This window comes from Mirounga leonina, unplaced genomic scaffold (assembly GCF_011800145.1).
Source record: "Mirounga leonina isolate KUSES-001 unplaced genomic scaffold, KU_Mleo_1.0 Mir_169, whole genome shotgun sequence".
NCBI lineage: Eukaryota > Metazoa > Chordata > Mammalia > Carnivora > Phocidae > Mirounga > Mirounga leonina.
The window spans coordinates 18,792,444-18,819,094 of NW_023270431.1; the positions used below are offsets into that span (position 1 = coordinate 18,792,444).

Below are 26,651 nucleotides of genomic sequence, written 5' to 3' on the forward strand. Positions count from 1 at the left end.
TAGCCTGTATTATGGGCCACCTTGTAATACAGAGAAAAAAATGCTGATTAGCTAACTTTGGCAACATTGTGGCCATTTTATTTTCTCGCTGTTATTTTAGATTATTTTCTAAATATTTTGAATGCTTATATTGTATGTTTATTGGATAGCATAATAGAATGCTATATAAAAAGCAGTGTTTTGTCCATAATAGACCTATTACACCTAAATTAAAAAAAAATTTCTTTAACGTATGTATCAATCTCATCTCACAGATGACTCCTGATTTCAAAGTTAGGGTTTCCCATGATCACATACCAAATGTCAGACCCATGATTGCTTTAGTCATTTTTTAAAAAATTAAATTAAATTAATTTTAATAAATTTAAATTAAATCTTATATTCTTTGAGCTACAGCCATACATTGGGTCTTTTTCAGATGTAAATGAACTATATGTGATTCCCAAGGCTAATACATATTTCCTCAATTTTTTATTGTAAAATATACATAAAATACAGTTTACCATTTTAAAGTATACAGTTCAGTGGTAGGTCTATTTCAAGTATCTACCTAATAACTCATCAGAATCTCTCTGTTTATTCCTCAAGATATTTTGGATTCATCAGTTCTCCTTTTCCTCTTGAATCAGTTCTTCTACTTGAAGAACTCCAGTCTCCTGATTAGCTCCACTCCAGTATTATCTTCCTTCCATCTTTTACCACAAACCGGTCATAGCCCAATTATTTGTCCCAAAATACAGTTTACTATTTTTATTACTCTGCTTTACATCCCCCAGTCATCCTCTCCTACCCGTCCGATGGAGTTCAGATACCTCCTTTTCCAGGATTTACCATCAGTCAGTCTTATCTGTCCCACCCATTCCCCATTCTGTCCTTACACTGCCTCCCTCTCTTCCACTCTTCCCACATTTACTCCGCGGAGTACTTTCTGTAAACCAGGGGTCAGTTGGCAAACCTTTTCTTTCAGGGCCAGGTAGCCTTGCAGGCTCTGTCCCAGCTACTCAGCTCTGCCACTGTGAGCACAAAAGCAGCCACAGCCGGTACCTCAGTGAGTGGGCGCACCTGTGTTTCAGTGAAACTCTAGTTATGGGCACTGGAATTTGAATCCTATAGCATAGGCACATATCACAGGCGCTTTTAATTTTTTTAAATCATTTAAGCACGTGAAAAGCAGACTTAGCTTGTGATCTGTACAGAAACTGGCAGGGGACAGATGGCCCATAGGCCATAGCTTGCTAACCCTGCTCTCTGTGAACGGCTCTAAGTTTCAGGGGAAGCTAGCCAGCAGGTGTTGTTTGTTTGGCCTACACTCTATGTTAAAAAATATCCATATTTTGGTTTAGGGTTTTTTCACCTCTTTAAAAAAAAATCAGAAGGTTTTGGGGTGCCTGGGTGGCTCAGTCATTAAGTGTCTGCCTTCGATCAGGTCATGATCCCAGGGTCCTGGGATCGAGCCCCACATCGGGTTCTCTGCTCGGCGGGTAGCCTGCTTCTCCCTCTCCCACTGCCCCCTGTTTGTATTCCCTCTCTCACTGTCTCTCTCTCTCTCTGTCAAATAAATAAATAAAATCTTTAAAAAAAAAAATCAGAAGATTTTAAAACTTCGAGAAGCATTCACCTTTCACAGTAATTAGCTAGTGTGAAGTAAATGGCATATGTGATTCCAATGTACCATAGGTTACATTCCCACTTTTTTTTTTAACCTGGTACACTACTCACGTACAACACTTGCCTGGCCTCCTACAGGCATGTAAGCTTGTGGCCCCCATTTAATACCAAACCAAGTATATCTTTAAGGGGGTCAGTCCATCCCCATTCCTTCTGTCAACCTTTTTTTTTTTAAAAGATTTTATTTATTCATTTGAGACACAGAGATACAGAGAGAGAGAGAGCATGAGCAGTGGGAGAGGCAGAGGGAGAGGGAGAAGCAGACTCCCGGCTGAGCCAGGAGCCCGATGTGGGGCTCGATCCCAGGACCCTGGGATCATGACCTGAGCTGAAGGCAGATGCTTAACCATCTGAGCCACCCAGGCGCCCCCCTTCTGTCAACCTTCTTAATTAACCCTAATTTCACCAGTCTTTCCCTCCTAGTTTTTCTGTAGCTCTTACTAGTTTGAACTTCTCTGTGCATGTTGTTATTTTTATACTTTCAAAAAGGATGTGGTTTTTATAATATTAAAACACATAAAATATATAGGACGCTGTAAGTTAGATTATCTGCAACTCTTTAGTGAGAGAGAAGTGTATACTGGGCACTTGAAATAATTTTGTTACTAGTATTTGGCTCTGAGTTTCTTCTCGACTAAGATGAAAGAAATTATAAGATATATTTTCATGGAAGTACTGAAGGTTTTCCGGAGGAAAGTGTTTTTCCCTGACACTGAAATCTAGGACAAATTAGTCATATGTTCACTTTATGTAGGGAATATACATTTTATATATGTGTATATATATATTTTTATATATGTATATATATTTATGTGTAGTTTATTAAACTGCAGTTTAATAAAAGAATACAGGAACTCTGACAGTTGCTTCAGTACCTGGAATATTTGGGAGACCTGGATTTAAGCCCAGTTCCACTACTTCCTAGATACATAACCTTAAATGAATTGGATTACTATCCAAAATCAGTTTTTTCATCTGTAAAGGAGGGATAATAACAGTACCTACCTCAAAGGATTTTTATAAGGACCAAATAAATGATGCATATGAAGGGCTGAAACTCCATGCCTACCATGTTGAGAACGTTTGATAAAATGCCTAATTACATAGCAGATATGACAGTAAATTACAGTGTTACAGAGCATCTCTGTGTGATCCAGAGTTAAGCCGGTTGAGCACAAGTACAGTTCTGGTGGTCTGAGAGTGCGGGGCTAGAACTTATACACACTGGATGGGAAGTAATAATAGCCCCTTCATTTCTCCCTTGGGCTCCTTCTTTTCAAAAAGGCATTTCCTAACCAAACTTCTGACGAGTGATATATTGAAGATAATCACTATCAAAGATTCTAATGGGCATATTTCTTTTTTAAAGAATCACTAGCAGATGTACAGGTGACAGATTTTTATATACTGTTGTGTGATTTTATGAGTCTAGTTTCTGTACTCCCCGACTGACAGCAAGCCCATCATTAAATAAGGATACAAGTGATTGTTTTTCCTAAAAGAATTTCTAATCTGTTCAAGTACTTAATAATCACTATAATCGATCCCAGGGTTTTGTACTTGAAGGCACTACATGAAGCTAATATCGTTAGCCTAAAGCAGATGTCTTGTTTCAGATTTTAGCTCTGTCATTTAACAGTTGAGGAGACCTTGGGCATATCACCTAACCTTTCTAATCCTTAGTTTTGTTGCCTATAAAAAATAAGGATGTGTTTCTACTTCATAGGATTGAGGACACAGTGTAATAATACAGGTTACGTATCTAACCCATGTCTAGCACAGGGTAAGCAGTCAGTAAATGATAGTTGTAGCTGTTTCTTTAAACCAATGCTGAATGTTTGCTGCTGGTCAGCACCATGACTTTTAAGTCCTACTCCTCACCCAGTTCCCACAGCATGATGATGAGCCCACACTGCCAACTGATGCAATTTGACTGAATGTCTCACTGCTTGTTTTTAAGCTGGCTCCTGTATTACCAAGAGGACACTTCTAATAACCAGTGTGTGTTAGAAGAAGGCCTCTATGCTGACCTTACTTCCTGTGGCTGCCCAACATCGAGAGTTAAATCTCTCAAGCGCATTGACTATGTAAGTATGCATAATTGTAAGATTTTTTCTTGTCCAGTGTAATTACCATGAATGATGTGACATTGGAAGAAGTGATACATGGGTAAATATAAAAATATGAATAATTTATTCATGGACTGTAAAATTGGGATTCACTCATGAAATCCAACCAAAATGTAGACTGATACATATTTTTTTTTTAGGCAAGAATTCAAAACACAGGATGTAGAGACCTGGGCTTAAATCCCAGTTTGATACTTTAACCATTTTGGATGACATTTAATAGAGTTACTCAGTTTCCTCATCTATCAAAAATAATAGTACTTTGTAAGGCCACTGGGATATTGAATGAGATGATGATTATTAAATGCCCAGCACATGGTGAGCACTCCTTGAATATTAGCTACTAATTAACTGTAAATTCTGGCTGTAATTGTAGCAGCTGCTTAATAAAAACAATAGCCCTATCATTTTATTGTTCTAGGTAAGACACACAACTACTTGCTACTCAGGTGTAGAATGTTACTTTGAGGCATGGGTCTTAATATGGCTACTGATACTGATTTCAAACCTTTGTTTGGGGGAACTAGGGATTTCCTGCCTGGTGTGTGCAAAGATACCTGGGTCACCTTGGAGACCCACATTTATAGAGTAAGCAGTTTCTCCTTTCTGTCCTATTTACTCAGAAGTTTAAATTGGAGCAAAACCAGATTACTACTTTGCAGCATCAGTTCTGGGCTCCATGTTTATAGGGTCTATGCAGAGGAAGTAATGAAGATCTGGGATATTTTCAAGATGTCTAATTATGATCCTTTCTTCTCTTCAGAGCATTTAGTCAAAGCTGAGGTTTACACAGAGGCGATTTGAAGCCCTGCATAATGGTAGGAGTGACAGACCTTTCAACCAGAGCTGACTCCAGAGATGACGATCATACTCAGAAACTTTGATCCCAACCTAAGCAATGTAGTCTTATTTCACAAGACATTCCTGGAGAGAGTATTCTTGGTATCAGGCTAAGAATAGAGTCTTGGGTGAGGAGCAAGAATAGAAACAGTCTGTGGTCTCTCCCAGTGGCCCTTTATACACCAACTGGGAAAGACTAAGTGTCTACTGATACTTCCTGTCTGTTGGACAAAAACCAGTGGAGAAAAAAAGAATGCTGTCTGGTTAGTCTCTCCCAAGTATTGATAAAGCTGAAAAAGGCATGGACCAGCAGTCCACATTTACTGGGAAAGGAATTCTCTTAGCAATTTTTGTGGTCAAACCAGCAGACAGATACTTATTTGGTATTAACTAAAAGCAAAATATATAGTTCTAAATATGAAAGTACCATCTTGAAAGGATTTTGCAGGACTCCTATCTAATTCAGCAAGCTAACCAACTAAATTTCTAGGGAAGGCATTTTAGAAACAGTCAGAATTATTGAGTATTACTGTTTTTCTTTGAAGAATTACAATTTTACATTCCTGAAGTCAAAAGTGAATAATTAAGAATGAAAACAGAAAAAGTTTTTAAGTTTTACTGTGCAGTTGCATGTCATTGTTTTGGTTCTGTGGAACCCAAGCAGTGAAGTGAAGGTGTCGCTTGGGAAGGACCTGGGAGCTATATATATATATAACCTTTTCACTCCAAGAACTGCTTAAAGAATATATTCAGATTATGTAAGGACAACACATTTGTCTTCCTAATGCCTTTACATGCAGTGTTTTAAATCTTTGAAAAGTCTTTGTTCAAGATACATTTAGGCAGTAGGTTTGGTTTTGAAATGGAGGGAATGTGAGCTATGGTGGGCATCCCAGCAGAGACACCCAGACTGACCATGAAGAGGCCTTAACAGAGGTAACATTTTCTTGGTGAAGTCAACCATGCTTCCCCCTGTTGGCTCTGACACCCTGAGTTGATAGACCTAGGAGATTGATATGTGAACCAGGTCAATACAGTAATCTGTAGTAGGTGGATTCTCATGGCTGGAATGCTTGAGATTTCTGTCCTGAGCGTTTTTCTCCCTCTCTAGAAGAACAGGGGAAACGGAATTAGTCCTCAGAAGGTTATTTGTTGAGCATAAGCTTTAGGTAAAATGAAGTTAGATATCTTGAGATTAGTTTACTCACCTAACATTCCCCACAAAAGAGACTCCTGAGGGTCCCAGTTGTGTGCATTCTCCAAATTCTGTTGTCTTTCCCTAGAAAATGCTAGACACACTCTACCTATCCTGCTTCTCTGATTCAGTTGCCTCTCCCCTGGCCTTTTTCTCCAGATTTGTTAATGCTACTGCTTAAGCCACAGTCCAGTGTGATTCTGGATTAATTCTGGGAAATGTTTCTGTCCAGTTGAGTTGACTTTACATATATATATGAGTCAACCCCTTGATTTTGCTTTAATTAGTTACAATTGCAGAATTCCGGAGGTGTTGCCTGTAGTTGGCATTTCCAGACATACTGTGAATTACTGTTAAAGAGTCATAATGGCATAATATTGAGGTGTCTTTTTTTTTTTTAAGATTTTATTTATTTATTTGACAGAGAAAGAGATAGCGAGAGCAGGAACACAAGCAGGGGGAGAGGAAGAGGGAGAAGCAGGCTTCCCGCCAAGCAGGGAGCCCGATGTGGGGCTTGATCCCAGGGCCCTGGGATCATGACCTGATCCGAAGGCAGATGCTTAACGACTGAGCCACCCAGGGGCCCAATATTGAGGTGTCTTAAAGACTTCATCTTCATACAAAATCAGTATGTTTTACAAATGACTGTTTGTTCCAGGCTAATTTCTGTTTGTCCAGACATATGTTACATTCTAGAGGTCCATGGATAATTTGCAGTCATTTTACAGTGAAAGGACCTTGGGAGCATAGTTGATAGTTCTGCTTCTCACTTTTGGTGACATTGGGAAAATCACGTAATATATTTGTACCTCCGTTAACTCATCTGTAAAGAAACTGTTAGAACAGGTATTTTCAAATCTTTGTCAGCCTTTAGTTCTGTTGCAAATAAGTATCCTGGGTATATTCCTAATTGGACATGAAAAACAATGTATCCAGTATTAGGACTCCTATGATATGAGGGAATAACATAGTATATTAGCTTGCAATAAGGTCATGCCATAGAACAGCCCCCAGAACAGTTGGTTAGGAGCAGGGGGAGCGTGGGGAGCCTACATAAACGCTTCAGGCATTGGCCTTGTAGTGTGTAGGGTAACGTGCTTTTATTGTGTTTCCATGCGACCAGCATTCTGCTCACTGCTTCTGTAGTGTCTCCATGGTGGCCTGGCATGGACGTTGGCCTCCTTTGAAGTAATAATCCAATCCTGGCAGCTATCAGCAGGCAAAGCAAAAGAAACATTGTAACAGAGGCTGTGGAAAAACTTCAAATGAAATTATAACTGTGATGACATAAATGATATTAAGAAGTAGAATAAGAATTGGCAAGACTGTGCAAGAGTGCTGAATAAGGGCCACAGCTATAAATAGTAGAAGACTGTCAGTCCAGCCACAGAATGAAAGGAAGTAATGAGTTTATAAAGTGTAGAAGAGTTTGGTTACTGTTAAACTTTTCACCTAATCCATATTGAGTTAATAGTATTAACTCTTTTGTACATTTTAAAAATGAAGGCCGGCAAAACCCTGCAGAGTAAACATCACACTTTCTAGTGAGACATTCGAAGCATTTCCCTTTAAATTCAGGCAGAAGACAAAGGTCTCTACTGTCACCATGTCTTTTCAATAGTATTCTGGAGCCCCAGTCATATGAATAAGATTGAAACAAACAAAAAACAAAAACAAGAAAACGCATAAAGAAGAAACAAAATTGTCAAAAGCATGTACAGATAAATTGTTAGAGTTAATAATGAAGTTTTAAAAAGTTTTTGGATATAAGGTAAATGCCAATTAAAGTACAAAGTACTTAAGAATCTAACACAGTGCAAGTAAGTCCTTTATGGGGAAAATTATTTAGAAGACTTTTTGGAAGGGCCTAAAAGATGAAGAGATGTAACCTTTTATAGATTGAGAAGACTCAATATCCTCTCCAAATTAATACAATTTCAGGCAAAATGCTTACAGAATCTTTTTTCTTTCTAGGAGAGTGTCTTTTAGGGTGGGATGGGAAAACATGAGAAGCTTATCCTAGACTTGGAAAAGACAGGGATCCAAAATAGCCAAGATAATTTTTAAGAACAACAGGCAGGATCACTTGTCCTCCCAAGTATATATTGCACTTATAGCAATAATAATTAAGATGGTGGGTATTGGTGCAAGGAGAGACAACGAACAGTGGAAGAGGAGAGCATTTCACAGGAATAATGGAATTGGAAGGTGACCGAAATAGCATTACAATGGGGATATTAGGAGCTATTAAATAAATAGTGTTGGGACAGTTGGCTCTTTACATGGAAAAAGACAGAGTTAGAATCTTGCTTTACTCCAAAGACAAAAATAAGTTCCAGATGGATTATAGCCATCTAAATGTGAAAAACAAGCTTTAAAACTTAGAAGAAAATATGGAAACTTACCTAACGATAATGGAGTAGGATGGATTTAAAACAAAATGTGCAGGTCAGTAGGAGAAAGGTAAAAGGCAAGTATATTCATTTCCTATTGCTGCTGTAACAAATTCCCACAAACTTAGTGGCTTAAAACAATAAACTGTCTTACAGTTCTAGAGGTCTAAATGGTCTTAGTGTGGTAAAATTAAGATGCTGGCAGGACTGCATTCCTTCCAGAAAATGCTAAGGGGAGAATCTGTTTCCTTACCTTTTCCAGCTTCTCAAGGTCCTCAGCATTCCCTGGCTCATGGCCATTGTCTGTCTTCAAAGTGTATCACCCCAACTTCTCTTTGTCCTCTGACCCTTCTGCCTTCCTGTTATAAGGATCCTTGTGATCATATTAGACCTCTTTGGATTATCCAGACTAATATCCCCACCTCAGGATTTTTAATTTTTTTTTTTAAGATTTTATTTATTTATTTGACAGAGAGAGACACAGCTAGAGAGGGAACACAAGCAGGGGGAGTGGGAGAGGGAGAAGCAGGCTTCCTGCTAAGCAGGGAGCCCGATGCGGGGCTCGATCCCAGGACCCTGGGACCACAACCTGAGCCAAAGGCAGACTCTTAATGACTGAGCCACCCAGGCACCCCAGGATTTTTAATTCTTAATCACATCTGCAAAGTCCCCTTTACCACATAAGGTAACATATTTACAGGTTCCAGGGATTAGGATGTGAACATTTAGGGAGGGGGGGTGGGGAGAATATTAATTATTCAGCCTACCACAGCAAGCCACAGACTGGGAGAATGTATTTGCAGCCCTTATAAAACCTGCAAAGGTTTAGTGTACAGAATATAAAAAGAACTCTCAAGTCAACTGAGAAAAAAGAAAAACCTATTTCAAAACTTAGCAAGAGGACACAAGTAGGCAGTTCATAGAAGAGAGAAAAATGGCTAAGGATATGCAAAAAATGTTTAACCTCACCTAGTGATCAAGTAAATGCAAAATAAAACAATAATTAGGTAACTTTACCTTACTTGAGATACAAACATTTGAATGACAACACCAAGGTTTGGTTGAGTGGCAAAGAAATTGGATTATTCATACACACCTTTTGGAAGGAGGGTCAGTTACATGGGGAAGGGTGGTGGAATAAGAATGTTTGTTGCAGCATTGATGTATGAAAAGTGAGATCCATGTATTACTAAAGGGTGTTATTGTAAGATAAGTGTCAGTGATACTTAAAAACAAAGGATGCATAGCCATTAGTAAAGTATAAAAATATGAGCAGGAAGGATTCACATCTTCAGCATAGTGGTTACCTTTACAAAGGAGGAGAGGTTCTAATCCAGCTCTACCTGTTATGTTTTATGTATTTATAAAATTCAATACAAATATAAAATTTTATTACTTTTGGGTGTTGGGTGCATGGTCATCTATATATTTTTCTAAAATGTATCATAACTTTTTTTTTAAAGGAGAAAAAAAAACAATTAGGTAGATGTATAATGAAACCAATTTTCTAAGCCAAATGAAAGCAGTTCTCTGAGGACGATTATAGTTCACTGGTGAAGAGTCTGGTCTAGGAGCCTGACATACCCTTACTTATTAGCTGAGTGGCCCTGGGCATGTTTCTGACTACCCTAGGTCTCAACTTTCTCATCTAATGAAATGTGACGTTTAAATAAACAAGCTAGTACGTGTGCAGCCTTTAGCTCATGGTAAGCACTCAGTAATGGAACAGCTCACAGACAATAATTAATATTTGCTATGCAACCTCAAGACTACCATGAACTTGGTAGGCCAAACTTAAAAAGATTCCAGATTAGAGTCTTATGAGAGGTTTATGAGCCTTCTGTTAAATTTGTATCATTTCACATAACTTTTTTGCCAGCATACTGTTTGGTATTGCTCTGGAACGGAATGGTGGTAGAGGTATGCATTATGTTTATTCTTTTTCAATTATTTCAGTTGTACTTAGTGTTTTAGCCGTGGTTCATTTGGCAGAGATTGCTCTGAAGCAGTGTTGTCGGGCTGTATGGATATGGCTGTTTTCAGTGGCTGATTGCTGAATGTTTTGAAGAGTGTATGTTATACTTAGAGTCTGACCAATTAATGTAATCCCGAGGTACTATCAACACCTTTTCCATGTAAGTGGTGATTTGAAACTCAACTATACAGTTGCCAAAGTAAAGATCTGTAGTTTTTCTCTAAAGTCAAAAATTAGATTTAAAAAATTTTTCCAATCATACTAAAAATATGTTGACGTAAATGTAGTCCTTCTAGCAGAGTACTCACACCAGGATCTCAGAACTTCAAGTTCAGATGGCTGACACACTTTTTAAGCCAAAGCGGGGAGGTAAGAATAGGGGTCATATATATTCCCCAGCTGAGCAAGTTGGAGTCAAGTGCTCCAGACAAAATCACACACGCCAGTCGGAAATACTCTTCTACATTAAAATCACAGGTATTCAGCATATGTTAGAGCCATGGTGTAGGAGTGGAGCACCCAGCCTCTGCGGTCATGCTATCCAGACTCAGATGCCGGTTCTCCCACTACTGTGTGTCACCTGTGCCTTGACTCTTCATCTGTAAAGTGGGGGTAAAAATAGCACCTTCATCGGTGAGAAGGTGTATGGATCGAATAAGTGAATAAATTCACAATCCCCTGATCTGAATGTATTTTGGGATTTGGGATTTTTCCCCTTTTAAACAGTGGTATGGTTCACATACAGCCTTTAAGGAAACATTCCCAAAGCACCTCATAATTAAACTGATTCCTATTGCTGTAGCAAACATATTTATAGCTATACATATTGGAGAGATATTATAAGTAGCCTTCCACTTATTCAGGTCAGGTTTTGTTGCCAGTAGAATTAGGAAAAAAAAATGGGGGTTTTAGAGCTTTTGGGGTTTCAGAATTATGGATAAGGGGTTGGGGATGGATATTTTTATATATAATGCCTGGCACACTGGAAGTGCTCTATATCTTAGTTATTACTGGTACTGTCATTTAAAATGTATTTTAGTTGATGTAGCGTTTTTTTTTTTCTTATTTAAAGTTCTTGTATACAGTTTTTTCAAGTATTCCTTTTCTTTCTTAACTATGTCCTCTTTTTAGAAAAGGTGTCTGATCTTTGCGTGGCTTAGACTTGACCCAGCAGGAATGTCCTGTTACTGCTGACACCTAAGAAGAGCCTTTGGCCCCAAATGGTTGGCTGTCTTCTAAGTTAACATGGACTGAGGCCAAGACATTTGTAGAGCTCAGACTGTAGTTAAAGTCTGGTGTTTCCTATTGTCCTTGCAAAGTTGAGATTATTCTGTCGTTTGCAGTTTTGAAGTCTATTAATAGTTTATATTCCTACTTCCATGTCTGGAAAACGTTTCAGAAAAAAGTATGAATTTAAAATAGTTCTTCAGCATTCTTTATTTCTGACTGATTACCTGTCAGCCCCCCTCCACCATCCGGTCCACGTTAGCACTTATGCTGACCTTCCTTGCCTTTAAGTACATTTATAAATCAAGGGCATTTATAAATTTAAGTATATTTATAAATTAAAACCATTTAAATTTAAACAATTTAAATAGAGAAAGATCAGGTTAAATACATATATTATACATATATAAATACATATATATTAATACATATATTAAACCTTAAATACATATATTAAACCTCTAGGGTGGATGACTTTAAGCTTAGAAATAATAGATGTTCTCAGATGAAAAGTCTGATAGATTGGACCACATGATGATCCCATTGTTGTTAATGAAGCAGTGGGGCATTTTTACTGATTTATATAAACTCATAAAAAATACTGTCTCAGTCATTTTCTATAATTTTGTTCTCAGTCTCCTTGCATCATCATTTTAAAACCCATCTTCTGTGATCCCCTGCATCAATTTTTACATTGTTTCCTAAAGATAAATTCCTAGACACAGAATTGCTAGATCGTCTTTAAATTGGGGAATGAATTTGATGCAGTTTGAGTGATAATGGCAGTCTTTTAAAAAATGTCTTTATGGGCATTTTGCAAAAGGAGGAAGAAAAATGTACACAGGTCCTATTTTTCTTACAATAGTGTTTAGCATTTAAATTACATTCTCCTAGGAAGTTTTTAATTTTTCCCCTCTTGGGTGTAAAACAGTTACATTATGTGAGTCTTAAATGCCTTTAATACAGGCATCTGTCACTCTACTGCAGTGAACTCTTTACTAGGGAGAATGTTGCTAATGGTTGATTGTGAGCCCTGTCTGCCCTTCCTTACTAATTAGTAACTCAACCAGATGTGTAAAGCGGTAAGCTGAAAATCTTTTTTTTTTAAGCTTAAGGTGAAGATGTTGGAGAAAATCCAACAATAAAGTCAGGCGCTTATCTGTGAATTTTGATTGTCCACCTTCAGTCACCAGTTCTAGTGGGTAATTTAGAGTCTGCTGTTGGGCTACATTTCTAACCTGCTGCTCTGGATGCCTATAAGGACATTTCCTCTGTAAGCTCTTGGGATGCTTCCAATTTTTATTTTGCAGATAGCAGAAGAGGTGCCGAATCTTGCCTGTGGTCACTCAGTGACTAGAGATGAATTTCTGTTCCTGACCCAGTTTATGGTGTTTACTGAAGGAAAATCGATGCTCCTGGGCAGCCCATTTATGCTTCCCTTATTGTCTCACAGCACACAGTGATTGTTACATTCTTTTCCAGCGTCCTCTAATCCCTAATTACTATCCATTACCATAGCATTAGCCACATGTGGTTATTTAATACTTATTTATATTATATTTGTAATGTTTATATTTAATATTTACTTCAATAAGGTAAACAACTCCAGTCCCTTGGCCACACAAGCCACATTTCACATCAGTAGCCACATGTGAAAGAGTGCAGATAGGCAGCTTTTCTCTCACTGCAGACAGTTCTGTGGGACCACACTTCAGACCTTCCCTCAACAGCAGCTAACCTTTGCCACATAACCTAAAGAGAAAATGACTCATACATGTACCTACTTTGAAAACCTGGAAATTTCTTTGGCATTCTTTTTCTGTCTTTCCTTGTATGTCATCCTTGCCGAGTGCTCTTTTCCCTCACAGACTGATTCCCAGTCAGAGGTTCTGAACTGATGGGCAGCAGTGGATTGGACCACTCACTGCTTCCCTAGAACCACCCCTCTTATCTTGCAGTACCTGCTGCTTTTTCTATCCCGCACTCCTGTCACCTTCCACCATGCCCGCAAACGTTGGCATGGGCCACTAGCCCATTTCCCTCCTTCTCTTCACCAAAGTTCTCTGAAAAATAGCCCGTGTACCCAGTCTACAATTCTTACCACCTAGAGTCCACCCTCCTCTCCCCCGCACCGCTCAGAGTTCTCTGACAGGCTTGCAGCTGCCTCCCAATCGCCAGACAATGGCAGCCTCGTCACAGCCGCCCTCTTCCTCAACGTGGCACCAGTATCTGATACTGTGGACAGCTCTTCCTTATCCTTGCCTTTCCCCTTGACTTCTGTAGTGTTTCTTCTTTGGGCTCCCCTCTCCTGGTATATTTCCGACCCCGCACAGTTCTGGCCTCCTCCATTTCCCCCACCTTGACTGGCTCATATTCCCAGATGCTGGGAGTCCCCACACTTACCATGCCTACATTGGATTTGTTTCCCTGACCTCCAGATCAAACAGCCCAGTGTTTGGTGGACACATCTCTTCAGATTATCCTATGTCTACCTCAGCATTAAAACATTCAGTCCTAAATAGAAGTTATTAGCTTCTGGGCACATTTTGCCTCCTGACTTCCTTGTATATAATAAATTATACCACATGCCCCCAGCCACATCTTTTCACATCTTTTTCTGTATCTGCTCATTCCATGTGTTTGCCTTATCATATCTGTTTTATCACTATGATAGTTTTTCTGGCCATCCCTTATTCACCTGTCCTAACCTTCTACCACCCTCCCCCCTATTCCACCCCACCCCACCCTGATACACACTTTAGGTCTGGCTCTCTTTTTCTTTAGACTAGAGTATTTTTCCTGTATACTTCCTTTTATTTGGGTTTTTTTCTTCACTCATGTTGTTTGATAGATTTCCTGAAGTCCATTTAAAGAAAAACAAATATACATGCAAAATGTACATAATGATCGCCAACTTAAATTTCTGAATAAATAATAGATTTCCATGGTTCAAAATTCGAAAAGTACAGAAGGCATGTAGTCAAAAATTTGGCTCTCACTTGTCTCTTTTCTCAGATCCTGTTCTCCTGACAGGTAGTCAAGGAGTAGTTTCATGGGTTTTTCTTTTTTTTAGAAAGTTGTTCATGTATATATGTGTGCATTATGTGTGTGCATGTGCATAAGTTTTCCCTTCTCTACAAAGTGGAAGCAAAAGAAGGACACTCTTCCACTTTGGCCCATTCCTAAGCCCCTATCCAAGAACCTTCAAGGACTCCCCGTTGGTGGTAAATTTGTCTCTGCCCTGTCAGTGGAAGGAGAAGCAGATAATTCAATACCCCATAGCAAACAGTGGAGGCACCCGACACTGTTTTCTGTCAGACTCGACTCTGGCCAAATGGGTCTACTTGCCATTCCCTTAACATGTTCCTCCATGCATTTCTGTTTCCCTTCCTTTGTACAGAGTGCCTTCCCTCCATTCTCCATGGGCCTGTCCAAACCCATTGCCTCCTTGAAGACTGAGCTCACAGACCACAACATCTGCATCCATGAAGCTTCCCCATTTCCTGCTCCCTTCTGCTAAAAAGGATCTAGTCTTCTAGATTCTGAGCACTCTTACAGGGCATATCCTTTTCTACCCTGGATTCCATTTCCATGTCTGTGCAATGCTCCCAATTTAGTTATTAATGTCCTGAACACAAGAAATGGTGCCTTGCTTTGTCCTCTCATCCCTGAAAAGTCCTCTAGCCTGGTGTCTTGCATATACCGATGAATGAAAAAGAGTAAAATTGATTCTGTTCTTTGACACAAGGGGTTGGGGAATACTAACTTCTCATGTAAAAATCACTCCTGTCCCTGGGCATTCTGGCTTTTTGTTGCTGTTAAAATAAAAATGCCTTTTTCTTTCTCCTACGAATGTATTTAAGAGCCTAGAGTCACCAAGCGTTGCATTCTCAATGACTGCTGCTGTGGCTTTCTGGGGAAATGGTGCCAATCCATCCCATGTTCATTCTGTTGCCAGCCGAGAGCATTGGCAGGACCACAGTGTCCTTATCACAGCACAGCCAGACCTTAATTGGAACCAAGTGTCCATTTTCATTATGAGATTAAGAATGCTATTCTGGAACTTTAATTTACAAAAAAGTAAACAAAAATTATGAGTAGAATTTAATCTCACCGGTGCAGTTTTAGCTATAACATCATTAGAGGGTAGAGCAGTAAACTATATGCATTCGAGGATACAGTGGATTCAGAGTACCGGGTGTGCTGACTGGGAGGTCACTGAAGTGTGATCAACATGTACCATTGATGCTTTCTTGCTTTTTTGTACTCTTAGGTTTTTGAAGAACCCTCCATTAGCCTTTTTGCTCTGGAACACTGTGAAGGAAGAGAGTTACATCTAGAAGAGGCTGTGAACTCTGTTCTGAACAAGGACCTGCACTTCTACACCCAGTCTGTCTGGGTAAAAAGTGGACTGTAAGTATGGGACAGGGGCTTGACCTGTTTGAGTCAGTGTTTTAGGAGAGAGTTGCACAGTTGCTTTTTATTTCCCCACTGCTGCTGTTGTGTGATCTGAAGACACTATTATTCCTTTATTCGCTCAATGTAATAATAGTAGTTTCTGTTTCAGTAAGATAAGACCGTGGACCAGGTCCCGTATGTAGTGGCATGCCATGGTCTGGGAGAAGAGCCCTTTGGGGGAGAAGGGCTGCCATGTGTTCAGAGCATGCATCTTAGAGTAGGTAGACCAGATGACCTTAACCAGTTGAGCCCACTTCTCTTTCGGGCGATACCTAATGAAATCGATAGCGTCTTTGGTTGACACCATTGCCTACCTAAGACAACTGACTGTAAGACTGATAGTGTTTTGTTGTCTTTTGATTTGGCATCTTGTTTCCTCTAGAGCTCTTTGCTCCAGGTACTTATTTTCATGCTGAGGGTCCTGAGGTGGACCTGGCCTACCCACCAGTGGTGCTGTTCATTTAGGTTGTCAGGGCAGATCCAGGGTGTGTGGGGCCTGCACTTACACAATTTGGGAGACTGCTTTACAAAAAGATATGAACAATTATGGACACATAAATTAGGTATGAACTTGCATATTTATTTAGAACAAAAATGGTATGAGGCCTGCCAGTGAGGGGCCTTGAGGTTAAGGCTCGAAGGCCTCAGGGCATTTCTAGAGCGTGGGCATGGAAGCCTGCCCCTCCTCCTGAACTGTTGCTGTTTGGTACCAAAAGTCAACTAAACACACATAGCTCTAGATGATTAATGTAAAGATGATTGTTTTTATTTCTTATGACTTTTAAATTGTGTGATAATCAACTCTGCTTGTATAAATATCTGGGGATAACATAAGAGAGAGCCAAGAATATAAATTGATTTGAAAAATAAGTCAACTATTATAATAAATGGCTTTTGAATTATTCACATGTATAGCAATTTAATTTTTCTTCTTCAAAGCAATTGACATTGGTATTTCTTAAACATAAATTGACCTACTCTGTCTAAGCATATTAATCGCCATACTATATACCAGTATATTACTTACCACTTAACTAAGTCTGTTGGAATTGAAATCTACATCCTGTGATACAGAACTTTTCACGGCATTTTTATACTTTATTTTCCTATGTGGAACTGATAATTACTGACTTACCTGTTGTAATTTCTTACCAGCTTATTTCAGTCTTTTGTAGAAAACTGGTACTGTTTTACCTTGACATTATTTCTTCTCTTTAGCTTACTATCCACCTACTCTCCCTGTTCTGGATTCTCTGTTAAGAGAATGGGAACACAGAGTAAGGAATAGAGAAGGCTGTCCAAAGATTTTCTTAGGCTACAGATGGCTCAGAATATGACTTAATGCACAGCCAGCTACCCTCAGTGACAAGTTTTGTTTAATCCTCATATTATCCCATATCTGTGATTTGTGATTATAATGAAGGTCAAGCTTTAATGCTTTTCCGCTGTGGAATTCGTTGAGATTAATATAGAGAGAAGTGTAGTTTATTAAAGTCTTGCCTAGGTTTTATAACTGAAATTTCCCTGCCTGTTTAAAAAGTCTACACAGCTGGAGAGGTAGGTAAGCATCTCCATGATCGTGCTGTCCTGACTCTGTACCAATCTGTTGGCTTAGATGTGTGTAGGCAAGAAGGGGTGGAGGGAAGGTCATCTGTCCTGTCATACATCCATGAAAAACCAGGCCAAGCCTGATCTTGAGTGTGGGGAGCAGGGTGCTCTGTCTGAACCAAGCAAGGTAGCCACCTCATCTTCCACACATATGTTCCGAAAGCACTGTTTGTGGTGACCAGAGTCCTGAGAATTTCAGATCCTCTTGGAAGTCCCAGTCGATTCCCCTTAGCTATTCAGCTTGATAACCACCTACATCAGGGCTCGGCAGCCTTTCTCTGGAAAGGACCAGATGGCGTTTTCAGTTTGTTGGCCATCCTGTCTCTGTCACAACTGTGAAGCGCGCCATTGTGGAGTGAACACAGATGGTGTCAGTTAAGGAATGGGGGCAGCTCTGAGCTCAAGACTCACCTCGGGGCCCTCCCTGCACGTTTCTACATGCTCTAACTTGGTCCAAGTGGAAGGCCGCAAGGGTATTGAGAAGGATTTGCAAAAGAGCTTGGGCCTTGAAGCAAGATGGGATTTCTGTGGATAATTTTAAGCTATCCATGGTGGCCTTGGGGAAATGATGGAAGGAGGTGTGTCTGAGAGGTCATGGAGCTGCCTGGAGGGGCCCGGAGCACGTGGGAGGATGAGCCCAAGAGTGGGAGCGGGACCAAGAGTGTTGTGTAAGCAGAAACAGTGCGAGGCTATGGTCTGTCTGTGAAGGTTAGACTGTTACGAAAAAAGTATTATCAAAGAAACACAGAATTTTAGACCTGGCAGGAACCTTGTTTTAGCAGGTTAGAAACCAGAATCCTAATCGAATGGAAATCTTCTGAGCCCCCGAGCACTGGGCTTTCACCTAGTCCCTCCTGCTTTTCCATTATATTTTTTTTCCTTAAAAAAAAATAACTATAAACCTAAAAGTTTTAAAAAATGAACTTTGTATAAAAGAAGGTATTTTTGATAAGGTATTGCTTTTTATTTTTAAGTACCCTATTTTTTTTTCCTGGTCGTACATAGGTGGATAGCTTATGAAGGATCCAATTTCTTAGGAAGACAAATCTTACTTGAGCCTAATGAGATCCCCAATTGGACAGCATTCAGTGGATGGAAAACAATTGGTTCCCTCCGTCCTATGAAGCAGGTAAGGAGCGGAGGGAAAAAAAAAAAAAAACCCATAAGATCTAAAAATAGCTTTTTTGGATCTTTTTCTAGTAGAAATGTCATGAACCATAGCATCTGAAATATTGACTGTTTAGTTTGACATTTATATTACAGGGGGCTCTGATTAGGATGAGGAATCCTAGAGACATTAACCAATTCGTTAAGTTGTATCTAAGGTCGATGTTGGATTTTAGCTTTGAGTCCAAAGTCTTACTGACCTTACTGACTTTTCATGGAAAACTGAACAGCATAAGCTCTGTGGAAAGCAAAGAAAACAGTGAACTCTGAGTCTGCCCTAGTTCTAAGTATTTGGAGTTTTTCCTCTACTTACATACAACTTGGGATAGATCTTGGTATTCATGACACACCTACTGCTTGTCGGTCTTCTGTTCAAAAGCTTTCTGTATCCTTTGGGATACAATCTGATCTCATCAATGTGCCTGTGTGCTCTGGCCCCCTTGCTTCTCCAGCCTCTTCCCTCACTGGTCTGCTCCTCGCTCAAATGGGGCCATGACACAGCCACCAACGTGCGAAGTGCTTTCCTACTTAGGCTCTTAATACAGGCTGTGCCCTCTGTCTGCAAGTTTCTTCCCTCATTCTTTGCCTGGCTAATTCTACTCACCCCTCTAAATTTTAGTGTCCCATCTTCCAGGGTGCTTCTTTCATCCTCTCTCCTGGTCTAAATTAGATCTTAAAAGACCTGGTTCTTTTCCTACAAAGACACCGCGTGAGATTTGTAACCTCGCAGTTGTGGTTGGACTGGGCATGTTCTCACTCTGCCGCCAGCCCCGGGAAGGCAGGGCTGTGCACATCTTACTTACAGCTCTACCCCTAGTATCTGACACCATGTCTGGCATATTGTAAGGATTCAGGGACTGTTGGCTTAATGAAGGAACGAATGTATAAACGGATAAAGGGATATTTGACATGAGGCTAAGAATTATGGAAGATTTAAGGGATAGACATGATCTCTGCTTTATTGGAGCTTATGTGTTTATTGGGTAAAACCAGTCCAACTCAAAATGGTACCATAAAACGCACAACAGTGTATAACCATCAAAAATGCCTGGTTTACAGAAAGGAAGTATGAGCATGTACGGAGTGGTGGAAGTTTCACAGAAGGTGAAAAACCCAAGCCCTGCTGTCGGGTGCAATGATCTGTGGATATGCCATTTGAATTCTAATTAGAAACATTTCTCACTTGATTTTAACAATAGCCCTTTAAGGTAGGAGTTGTTACTCCCATTTTTCAGATGGGAAAATCAGGGTCAGAGAGGTAAGGCAAATTGGCAAAAGTCATCCAAGTGTCAGAACCAAGATTTGAACCCAGATTTATTTTCTAAAATTTGTGTTGGGCAACCACACCCTACTTTCCTCCAAAATAAGATCAATATTTACAGAGTGGCACCATATATTCCGGGCCCTGAGCTGAAGGTAGCAGAGTGGATGTAAGTGCTGAGGCCGATGTGTAGATTGGACATGTTAAGTGTTAAATAAATAGTAGCCAATTAAAAATTAACCTAGTTGGTCTTGCTGCCCTTCTCTCTCTCTTTCTCTCTCTCTCACACACACACACACCCCACACCCCACCCCCCACCCCCCACCGTGCTCATTCCTGCCACTCTTTGGTTCTGTTGGTTCAGATCCTAGCCCTGCCACTTGTAAGCAGTGTGACTCTGGGTGAGGAATCCGATTCCTCTGGTGAAACAGTGATCACATGGCTTACCTCTCAGTATTGCTGTGAGGATTGAATAAGAAAAATGTATAGAAAGAGTCTGACAGAACACCTGGCTTATATTATTACTATGGTTATTTTGAAAGTTCATTATTCATAGTGTCCCTTGAGAGAATCAGAGACGCTCTTCTGAGGGTGCTAAGGTTTAGCAGGCTTTCCTGGCAGAGTTTGTGGTACAGGATTTCATGACTTTCACATACTGCTTATTCCTCACTCCTGTCACATGGGATGATGGGTAATCCCACTGAAAAGCCATGGGGAAAAGCAAGGCAGAAGTGGGAATTCAGTGTAGCTTTTACCAACTATATAATAATGCCTAATCCTATGTCATTAGGAACTTTAGCAGCCAAACTGGATGCTGAGACTATTTCCCTCACTTCTGAAAGGTGGTTCCTTGCTGGGGAAGGATGTCTCGGCGATTGTTCAGGGTCCTGAGATAACTTAGCTAGAACAATAGCTTCTAATTTTATATAAAAGGTTTTTTTTGACAATTAACATTGTGTTCTTCTTCTTCATTGTGCTTTAGAAACTATCTGATTCCTATTCTGGTTTAACATTTTATTTTAAAATAATATTTTTATAGATTATTTTGCCTTTGTTTATTTAGGCCACAGCTTTAAGACCCAGCAAAGGAATTCTGGGCTTCTAAAACAGTATTATGGGTCATTTCCTTTTTGGTAGGGCTACGGCTACTGCTGTAGTTCATATTCTTGTTTGGAAATTCAGTAATAATTAAAATGCGATTCTCTTTGAGTTTGGGAATTAGGAAGTCACTAAGGCACTTATAATGCATACCAGTATTTTAAAGTATAATGACAGAAGAGTCAGACTACAAGTGTGTAATAAGGGTAATTAGTACTTTACTTAATTAAAACTGTGACGTTTGGTCCTAACATAATTGGAACTCTGTCCTCTGTGAAGGTCATGCCTGTTTTCTTCTACGTACAAGGTAAGGAAACTAATAAAGATGTACTGAAGCCTCAAGAAATTAATAATTGCAGTGGGAGACTTACAGAATTATACAGACTTATGATCAGTCACAGATATTTAAGTACATTACTGTTGCATTATGAATGTGGAAGTAGCGCTTTGAAACATTTAAAACATTTTGCCTAGTAGAGGTCTTTTTTACCTGCTTTAAATTACCAGATAAAAATTTGTCCCAGAATGTTTATTTCCTTTGAAAGGCCAAACATGACAGCAGTGTGCCAAAATTCAGCTGGCTTCCTATTGATCTAAGTTTCAAAGTAGTAGAATATGGTGGACTTACCATGGTACATTGTTGCATTTACATAGCACTTACATTTCTCAGAGTGAAAGTGCTTCCTTAGTAAATAATTTGTTGTTATTATTTAGCAAAGTTCTGATTGGGATGCCAACATAATGGGCCCAAGGTGGGGATGTTGAATGTCCTGTATTTTATTTCATGAAGACGGGAGGCTTAAGGCTAAAAGAATGGTTTCTGGGGAGTTTTTATCCTGTGCGGTGTCCTCTCATTATTGGACTTAATTCACACTGCCACCTTTGGACGTGGTCTCTTATTCCCGGTGTCTGAGTGTAACTGGTATGTTTCAGCAAACCTTACGAAGAGCATCCTGGCTTAGAGGGATGGTTTTGTTGCAGGCTGACCTGGCTTCCCCATATCTGTGTTAACTTTGTAAAATTCAGGTCATAATTGGACTTTCTTAAAGGGTTCTTCTAGTTATTAACTTAGATAATACAATGGCCCAGAAAGCATTTAGCACACTGCTTGACATACACTAAGCTCTCAATAAATATTAACCATTATTCCTTAGAGGCAAGTCCTAGATTTAATATTTTATTGGAAAACTTAGGGTATGTATTTCCAGGCCCAGGGGATAAAAGTTGTTACCCAGTTTTTGAATACCTGTTACGATTAAACACAGTGGTCTCTTCCCTTGAATTAGTGTAAAGGTCCACAAACAGACATTACCACAGCTGCTCAGGCCCTCAGCTTAACCTGGGTTTTTCAAGAACTCCCACAGCCGGCATTTGGCACTTAATCATAGCTCAAACAGTGTGCGTGGTTACTGCAGCGTTTGCTAGGTTGTTGTGAGAGCCTTGTGGGTGGGCCGTATCTTGCCTTCCTGCTCGTCCCCTCCCTCCCCCCGCACAGCGAGGACACCGTGGTTCCCGAATGAAACTCAGCAAGTCTGGACGCTGCACCACCCCTTGCCACATGGCACTCCAGGAGATGGAACAATTACCTTTTACGCTTCCAAAAGGGTATACTTTTCAGAAAAGTATAATAGAGATTATTGTACAACTTAACCTCTGTGTTCAGTGGTCTAAGGTCTGTCAATAGAAAAAGAGTAATTCACACATACTGGCTAAAGGGAGGCAGAGTGAAACTGCATAAGCTAGATCCCCTCACCCCTTGCCTCAGCCTGCCTTCTTTAGAGCCTGATTTCCAGATTCCCAAGTCCTTCTTGTAAATGGCCGCCTCTCCCCGTCCCAGCCTGCAGTGTACATCAGGATAAAGAACCGGGCCCAGGATGAGTATCTGACGGTCACTGGCAACGTTGCTGACACAAGGGCCACATCCGTGTGCGTCTCTCCCTACAGCGGGAAGACAACTCAGATCTGGCACTACTGCCGAGGACTCTTTAAATCCAAGGTGAGCAGCCACCCCACGGACACCGCATCCCACCTTGGGGCCTTTTTTTTTCTTTTGGAGGCCAGACTTTTGCGAAATCAAATGGCCTTTATAAAATAATGCAACTTCCTAGAAATGGTTGCAGGACTGTATAAATATGCCACGTTACATTACTAAAGCTTTTAAGTGAAATGGACTCAGAGAATTTTCATCTAGAAAATTCAATTTCTACTTGAAAGTTAAAAACTAAGGTTATCACGTACTTTGGCTGTGCCTAAATGACGTTTTAAAACCAGTGACAGACAACTCACTGGATCCAACTGGACGTTGTGCTCTTGTGACACATTCCTTACTCTGTGGCCCAGATAAAATCAGCTGTCTTTGTGGGTCTAAACATCTTGAAACTTTCACAGTACCCAGTGAAGTAGTTATTGGAGAAAGCTTAGAAAATAAAGTTTACATTTCTTTGTGATGCCTCCATTACATTTGATGTTCTGGGGAATAGAACACCAGTCTTATTATGTCACCAACGGATTCTCTACTTTTTTCTCATCAACAAAAATGAAAAGCACTTAAAAGTAATTATTGTTTGGCTATCTGGAACATCACCTGATGCTTTTATAAGAAAACCAGGCTCAGGGAAGCCTGGGTGGCTCAGTTAAGCATCTGAGTCTTGACTTTGACTCAGGATCGTAGTTCAGGCCCTACTGGGTGTGGAGCCTACGTAAAAAAAGAAACCGTGGTCCACCTGATACATTTATGCCAACAGAGACTTAACATTTAATTGTAGTTCAGCAAACCTTCATTGACCATCTGTTGTCAGATGCAGGTGTCCTTTTCACAGATGCACCTCTACTTCCGTGGGTCTGTGTCTGTACCACGTCCCTCCGCTGCCCTAAAGACAACTTCAGCAGTTGGTGAAATTGTAACTATGCTGGATAGTCTTCTCTTTTAGATCAGAGTCGTGTAAAGGGAAGGGACCCAGTTCACTTGATTGGAGCTAACACAGTACTGCCAATCTGCTTCCTAACCTTTAGGCCAGTGACACGTGCCTTGATGTGATTGGAGGCCGGGACACCCCCGGGGCTAAAGTGGCTCTGTGGCCTGAACACGGACAGTTCCGGCAGAAGTGGAAGCTGAACAGAAACGGAACCATCAGCTCCTATCTCAGCGATCAACTTGTCCTAGATGTTAAAGGTGGGCCTTTGAGGAAACCCAACGTTCTGTGTCCCTGGATAGAATTTTAAATTCCAAACCTTCTCCTCCTCCTGGGGAAAAGAAATCTGATGCACAAAAGAAATATTAAGTCATTTCTACTTACTCTTGAAAAAAGATACGCTGTTTTAATGAACAATGAGCTACTTGGCTCAAGCAGGAAAAACCTCAGGACAAAGTCTGAGGTTTTTGTTCATTAGGACAGTTGTAAAATTCTCATTTGCTACATGATCTTTGAGAACAATTCTAAATTTAAAGCTTCATCAGCCATAAAATGTCCCGTTTCATAGAAAGAAACCTCTTTTTGCCATGAACTGCTGTAGTCCTTAAAAGCCCTCCCTTAAAATTGATGGCAGGTATCATTTAAACTTGCTTTGGAATTGAGCAAGGTCTGGGCTGTTGCTTTAATTGGCTTAGTCACAGCCACTGTCCATGTGGAAACAGAAACCGTGCCCAACATCCAGCCCGAGCTCTCTCCAGAACCGTGGTGCTGGGCACACGGCTTTTGCAGTCAACTGTTCTACCTCTTAGTTTTTCAGTTTGAGTCATACTGAGGTCTGATTTGAGGTTAATCATAGCTAAGCTTATTTAAACTCAGCTTCCCACATCAGGCTGCTTTTTTTTTTTTTTTTTTTTAAGATTTTTTATTTACTTATTTGACAGAGAGAGACACAGTGAGAGAGGGAACACAAGCAGGGGGAGTGGGAGAGGGAGAAACAGGCTTCCCGCCGAGCAGGGAGCCCGATGTGGGACTCGATCCCAGGACCCTGGGATCATGACCCGAGCGGAATGCAGTCGCTTAACCGACTGAGCCACCCAGGCACCCCAGGAATGAAGTCTTAATCTGGCACTCGGTGGGCTGAACATTGTTAATAAGCACCTGTGTGAACAAATAATCCTTTCTTTCGGAATTCCTATTTTAGGAGGAAATTATTATGACAAGACTCATGTAATTGTAAATCAACCCCTGGAGGGAGCAGAAACACAGAAATGGGACATTGAAATATTGTGAGAGAATCTGCGGCATCTCTAGAAAGAGCAAAGAACAAACCTCCTGTCCCTGGGAAAAGAAGCTACTTGTCCTCACGCTCCTGCATCACTGAGCACAGTGAAGTTTTCTCCTAGCTTCCAAGACCATTGCTCTTAACCATGGCAACACTCAAGTATTCTTGCCAGTTGTTTTGCATTCCTATGAAAAGCACATTTTGATTTCTGCGAAAGGTTCTAGTCCTGATTGGTCTCCATTCCCTCAAGCGTGTGCTTTCTCTCCTCTCCACCAGACACAAGTCCTACTCCTGAAAGCCACTGTAGGACCCTGGTGACTGTCAGCCTGTATTAGCTGTTAATATCCTAGGAGACAGGTGTGTGAGTGCGAAGCACAGGGAAACAAATTCCTTTAGGTCAAGTCATCCTTTTGCAAGAAGAGAAATAATTTTTTTTTAGCAATGCCTGAAAACATATTTAATAAACCTTCCTATTAAGCTGCTGTAATTAGATAAGCCTTAAAGGGTCTTCTTTACTGAGGCTTTTATAACTGAAGCACCGTAAGTATTCATACTTATAACTGACCCCAGGAAAGGACCTTGGCTTTGTTTAGGAAGGAGGCTCGAGTATTGGCATATTTTCTGTGGCCAAACTAAAAAAGCACAAATAACTCGTGAGCATCCTTACTCTCTCCCGGGTGACAAGACTCTAATCGGTGGTCACCTGTCCTGGTGCTGACACCTCACCCTAGATTTTGCCTGATCTGCCCTCAAGCAGTTGTTTAGTCAAATTTTTCTTTGTCTGAAGTAAAGGGAAATTTCAAATGTTTAAGTTAAAACCAAGTAGTATTTGAGCCTTTTTGACTATACCATTTTACTTAATGAAATGGCTGAAAACTCAGTTTTTATTTCCATTTTTAAGCAAAATCAGGTAGGATATCAGGTAATCATTACCACCTTTAAAAATTATACAATTCTTAAGTATTTTTCCCTCCTGAGTTGGTTTTAAACTTGAGACAACTGTTCCATTCGTCACCAACTTTTACCAGAAAGCAGAAAACTGTCTGCTCTATTTTTATATAGAAAGATTAAATACTCCAGTGATATTTTTGAATTGTCAACCTTTATGCACTTTAGAATGTAAAGTAACAGTGAATTGTTGAAGTACAAAGACCCAGTATTTTGAGCATTTTTTTATGGAGACTTGGTCTTTCCATGTGAATACTGGTTTTTTTTCCTTCGGTCTCAGGCTCTTTGTCATCTCTGAAGCAGCATCTGTAGAACACACGTTTGCCCACAGATGGGAGCGCCTCTCATTGGTGTGGCGGTAGTTAACGGAACTTACGTTATCCGGGTCACTTTATTTTAATCGGGGGAGGGGGCTGTGTATACACGGAGGTATATATTTTCATTGTAAAAAAACAATTTAAATTTTTTTTGTGTTAATTGTTTAAAAGAT

At 40.2% G+C, this 26,651-nt stretch overlaps 1 protein-coding gene across 1 annotated transcript in view; it reads left to right on the forward strand.

Moving 5' to 3' along the window:
- Positions 1–26,599, forward strand: part of CRYBG3 (crystallin beta-gamma domain containing 3) — a 106,158-nt gene extending 79,559 nt beyond the window's left edge. Inside the window, exons 17-22 of the mRNA XM_035015186.1 lie at positions 3,629–3,755; positions 15,701–15,840; positions 18,499–18,622; positions 22,857–23,015; positions 24,032–24,191; positions 25,133–26,599. Coding sequence (XP_034871077.1) covers positions 3,629–3,755; positions 15,701–15,840; positions 18,499–18,622; positions 22,857–23,015; positions 24,032–24,191; positions 25,133–25,221 — 799 coding nt within the window. The 3' untranslated portion in view covers positions 25,222–26,599. The remainder of the gene's footprint in view (positions 1–3,628; positions 3,756–15,700; positions 15,841–18,498; positions 18,623–22,856; positions 23,016–24,031; positions 24,192–25,132) is intronic.
- Positions 26,600–26,651: the final 52 nt, after the last annotated feature.